Source organism: Nelumbo lutea, chromosome 1, assembly GCF_056320005.1.
Source record: "Nelumbo lutea isolate HS-2025 chromosome 1, American lotus-T2T, whole genome shotgun sequence".
NCBI classification, from domain to species: domain Eukaryota; kingdom Viridiplantae; phylum Streptophyta; class Magnoliopsida; order Proteales; family Nelumbonaceae; genus Nelumbo; species Nelumbo lutea.
Window position 1 is genome coordinate 27,960,718 of NC_142684.1, and position 4,154 is coordinate 27,964,871.

A 4,154-nucleotide genomic window follows, 5' to 3' on the forward strand; every position below is an offset into this window, starting at 1 on the left:
ACATCAATTATCAAATATTTTTAAATAATATATATACATATATATATATATATATATATATATATATATATATATATATATATATATATATATATATAATATCATTTATAAATATCCAGGCTAGGCCAAGCCTGGCCTAAATTTTGTGGGCCTTATGTGGGCTTGGGCCTGGGCCGAGCTGAAATGATCACCCCTACCTGTACTTTGTGCCTAGTGTCATTTTGGTCCCTGAACTTTAAAATGTGACAACTCAATACTCAAACTTTCAAAACGTATCAATCTAGCACCTGTCGTTAACTAACTATTAATCAGCAGTTAAGTGACATTTAAAAAAGACACAAATGCCCTTCAAGTGTCATTTAATTTTCTTTATCAACAATCCAAACATTGACAAAAAAAAAATTAATAGTCCCAAATCCTTGCATCTTCTATTCAAGAAAGTTGGGGTCACCAAAATGCCCATTCAAGCGTAACTCCAACTTTCTTTAATGGAAGAAGGAAGGATTTGGGATTGTTAATTTTTCGTTAATGTTTAGATGGTTGATAAAGAAAATTAAATGACACTCGAAGGGCATTTGTGTCCTTTTCAAATGTCACTTAACGACTGATTAACAACTATTTAATGGCAGGTACTAGATTGTCATGTTTTGAAAGTTCGGGTACTGAATTGTCGCATTTTAAAGTTCGGGGACCAAAGTGGCACTAGGCACAAAGAACATGGTACTAATTGGGAATTTTCCCTATTAATTTTAATATTTTGTTATTTAATATATTTAGTTATTAAAATATTTAAATAATGTTTCATTTTTAATGTTAGATTTTTTATGATTTGAATAACATTTAGATTGAATAATCTAGAAAATCATAATTTATATTGTTTGTACATAATTTCGTGATGAATTTTGTAAAAATATATAACCAATAATAATATGAATATTATTAAATCCATTATAATGATTTTTTGTCTTTTTAATAAATATTTTAAATTTATTATATAATTTTATTAGAATATTTAAATAAATCTTAAACTTTTTTAATTCAAACTTTCTTTAGATAGATGTAGATAAAAAGTTGGGGAGAAGATAAATAAGCATTAAAGATAATTTAGGAGAGAAACTCTCTACTAAATTAGAGATAACTTAGGAGAAAGTAGGGGATAATGAGAGAGAGAGATAGAGAGAGAAAGAGATTTTAGGAAGATGCTTTTTTGGAAGTAGAGTTTCTAATTGGTAGTTTCGAAAACAACATGGAATAAAAAATTGAAAAAAAAAGAGAATTTCTAGACTTTCTTAATATATATATATATATATTAATACGAAAGGGGTGGTCTTCCCTTTTTCCAAATGGTAGTAATTTAGTTACTGCCATTACCGATTATAAATACTGTTATTAATAAATAATGTTAATAAATTTAGTAATTATTGTTATATTAAAAATAATTAAAAATGTTATTAAAAGTATTGTTATTGATTATTTAATAAAATATTATAATTGCTGATAAATACTATTAATTTAATTTAATTTTGGTAATTATTAATTTAATGGATATTGTTAATAAATCCTATTCATAAATTTAATAATTACTATTTTATTAAAAATAACTAAATAATATTATTAAAACTATCATTACTTATTATTTAACAAAATATTACAATTACTTATTATTATTGTTAAGTGTTGTTAATAATTAAATATTTAATAAATAATGTCAACAAAATTTAGCAAAAATTACGTTTGTCTTTTTTGTTTATTGAATTTCTTTGGTTTAAATTTTTGGTTTTGTGCTTTGAAGATTGTTACATAATGTTTTTTGAAAATGTTATTTGCATTTAGCTTAATGAATTGCTTCAAGGTTCTAAATATCGACACGGGCCGATACACCCTATGCCGGTGCTTCTTTTTATGTTTTATTTATCTTTTTCGAAACTGGTTCAGAGGGGCTAGTTTATTGCCTGCTACCCTCTAAATCAATGGCTGACCCAATACAACCCTTGTAGGGGCATATTGGGAAGCCACCAACTCAATACGTATTGACCGATGCAAGCCGATATGTGTCAATACTTTGAACCTTAAATTGCTTTTGTTTACATTTATAGATTTTGTGCTTTGAAAATTGTTATATATTGTAAGTTAAAAATATTTCTATTTGATTTTCTTTTTTTTTGAAATTTGATAACTATTGGACCTAAAATCATCGAATAATGTAACAATAACAATTGTCAAATAATTATAAAAATTATCAAATATAAATTACAAGAAATTACCATTATTAAACATAAATTACCAATATTTATAAAAAATTAGTAAAAATAAATCAAAAGAAATTATCACAAATTAGTAGACTTTAGGAAGATAATTACTTGAAATTATCAAATAATATAATCCTAAATACATTAAAATAATTTACCAAAAGCTATCATAAATTAGTAGAAATGTCCACAAATAGCCACTAAATTCCATAAAATCAATAAATTACTAAAATTTACCAATAAACTAACGTATAATATTAAATATAATACATTAGTATATATTTATGAAGAAATTAGTATATAATAGAAATTACCAGAAATTAGTAGAAATTATATAATAGAACTAATTTCCACTAATTGACCAATAAACTATCATATAATAAGTATAAAAAATAAGTATATATAGACCAAGAATTCCCATAAATTAGTATAATAGAAATTAACAGAAATTAGTAGAAGTTAGCCAAAAATAACTGCTAATTTCCATAAAATATTATATTTACCAAGGATTATCATAAATTATTATATAACAGAAATTACCAGAAATTAGTAGAACTTAGGGAAAAATAACCACTAATTTCCATAAAATATGATAAAATAATTGAAATTAGTATAACTTTGTAAAAATAACCATTAAATTCCAAAAATTAGTAGAACTCAAGGATGATAATTACTTCAAATTATCAAATAATATGAACCTAAATAAATAACAATAATTTGTCAAAAATTACATTTCGATTTGGTGCACGGGTCCCCACTAGTGTATGATTAATTGCTTAGATCTTGAAGGTTCAGACCCAGTTATAAGACAATAATAATAATAACAAACCCTAAACCTACTAAACCTAAACCAGGTCAGGAATCCAAAGGTGAAGCTTTGGGAAGTAAAAGGGGTCATGTCACAACCAAGAGCAAAGCCATCAAAACATTCAAACTAAATCTAAATAAATTAAACAATTGCAGTGGAAAAGAAAAACCCTTTTATTCATGGTTTGAGACAGAAATTTTATGGCTTCATGCCGGCCCCTTTACTAATCACGATAGGCCAGCCGAAGAAATATTCCCATTCACCAGTAGCCCTATTGAAAGAATAAAGGCCAGCTTTCAAGATCGCCCAGGTACAATAACTGCTGCATCGATTTAAATCCCTTTTTGCATGATATATTTCGAAGCTACCGTTTACAGTAGACCCTCCTGTCCCTGTCCAATCCATCCCACACCAGAAGAGTGTGGTGTCGAACAGGTTGTCATGAAAACTCCAAGTATAGTTCTGGTAATAACCTATGACGTGGTCACCCAAATCGTCATCCTTCGATTTGCAGTGAACGTGGAGGTTCTTCCCAGGCTCCAACATGTTGATCAACATCACTTGAATTTTTTTGTAGTAAACTCCTGATACCATCACTGATGAATGGCTCAAACTGAGCACTATCAGCGCCATGGCTACCACATGCATGAAGCTCCAGCGAAACTGAGTACCCATTTTGGATCTCTTGGTATGCTGTACCATCACTAATGTTGTTCAACGTTGGTTGGTATATATTTATAATTTTATTTATAACTGATGAGACTAATTAATGGTGGGAGGGAAGAAGAGAGTTAACCCCTTTTAGCAGAGAGTGATGATCCAGTAGGAGTGGCTACGCTGAGTGAATCATAGCTTGTTCATCACTGGTTGGCTGTAGAACTTCTAAAGCAATGAGAGATGGCACGTTAGGACTCACTGACCCCCTTCTCTCTGGATCATCGATCACTCTTCGAAGTTGGTTTTTCCCTTGAGGGACAGGCTGTGTACTGTGCATGTACCATCACTAATGTGCTCATTGATTCCTGGTACAAATCACCCAAGTACGTTTCATGTAAACGTCCACAAGATAGTAACCTAAAGGTGCCAATTAACTACCT

At 28.9% G+C, this 4,154-nt stretch overlaps 1 protein-coding gene across 1 annotated transcript; it reads right to left on the reverse strand.

Moving 5' to 3' along the window:
* Nucleotides 1-3,255: 3,255 nt before the first annotated feature.
* On the reverse strand, nucleotides 3,256-3,759 carry LOC148874089 (self-incompatibility protein S1-like). Its single transcript, XM_088955716.1, has one exon. The coding sequence runs from the start codon at nucleotides 3,757-3,759 to the stop codon at nucleotides 3,256-3,258; it is 504 nt and encodes a 167-aa protein (XP_088811842.1).
* Nucleotides 3,760-4,154: the final 395 nt, after the last annotated feature.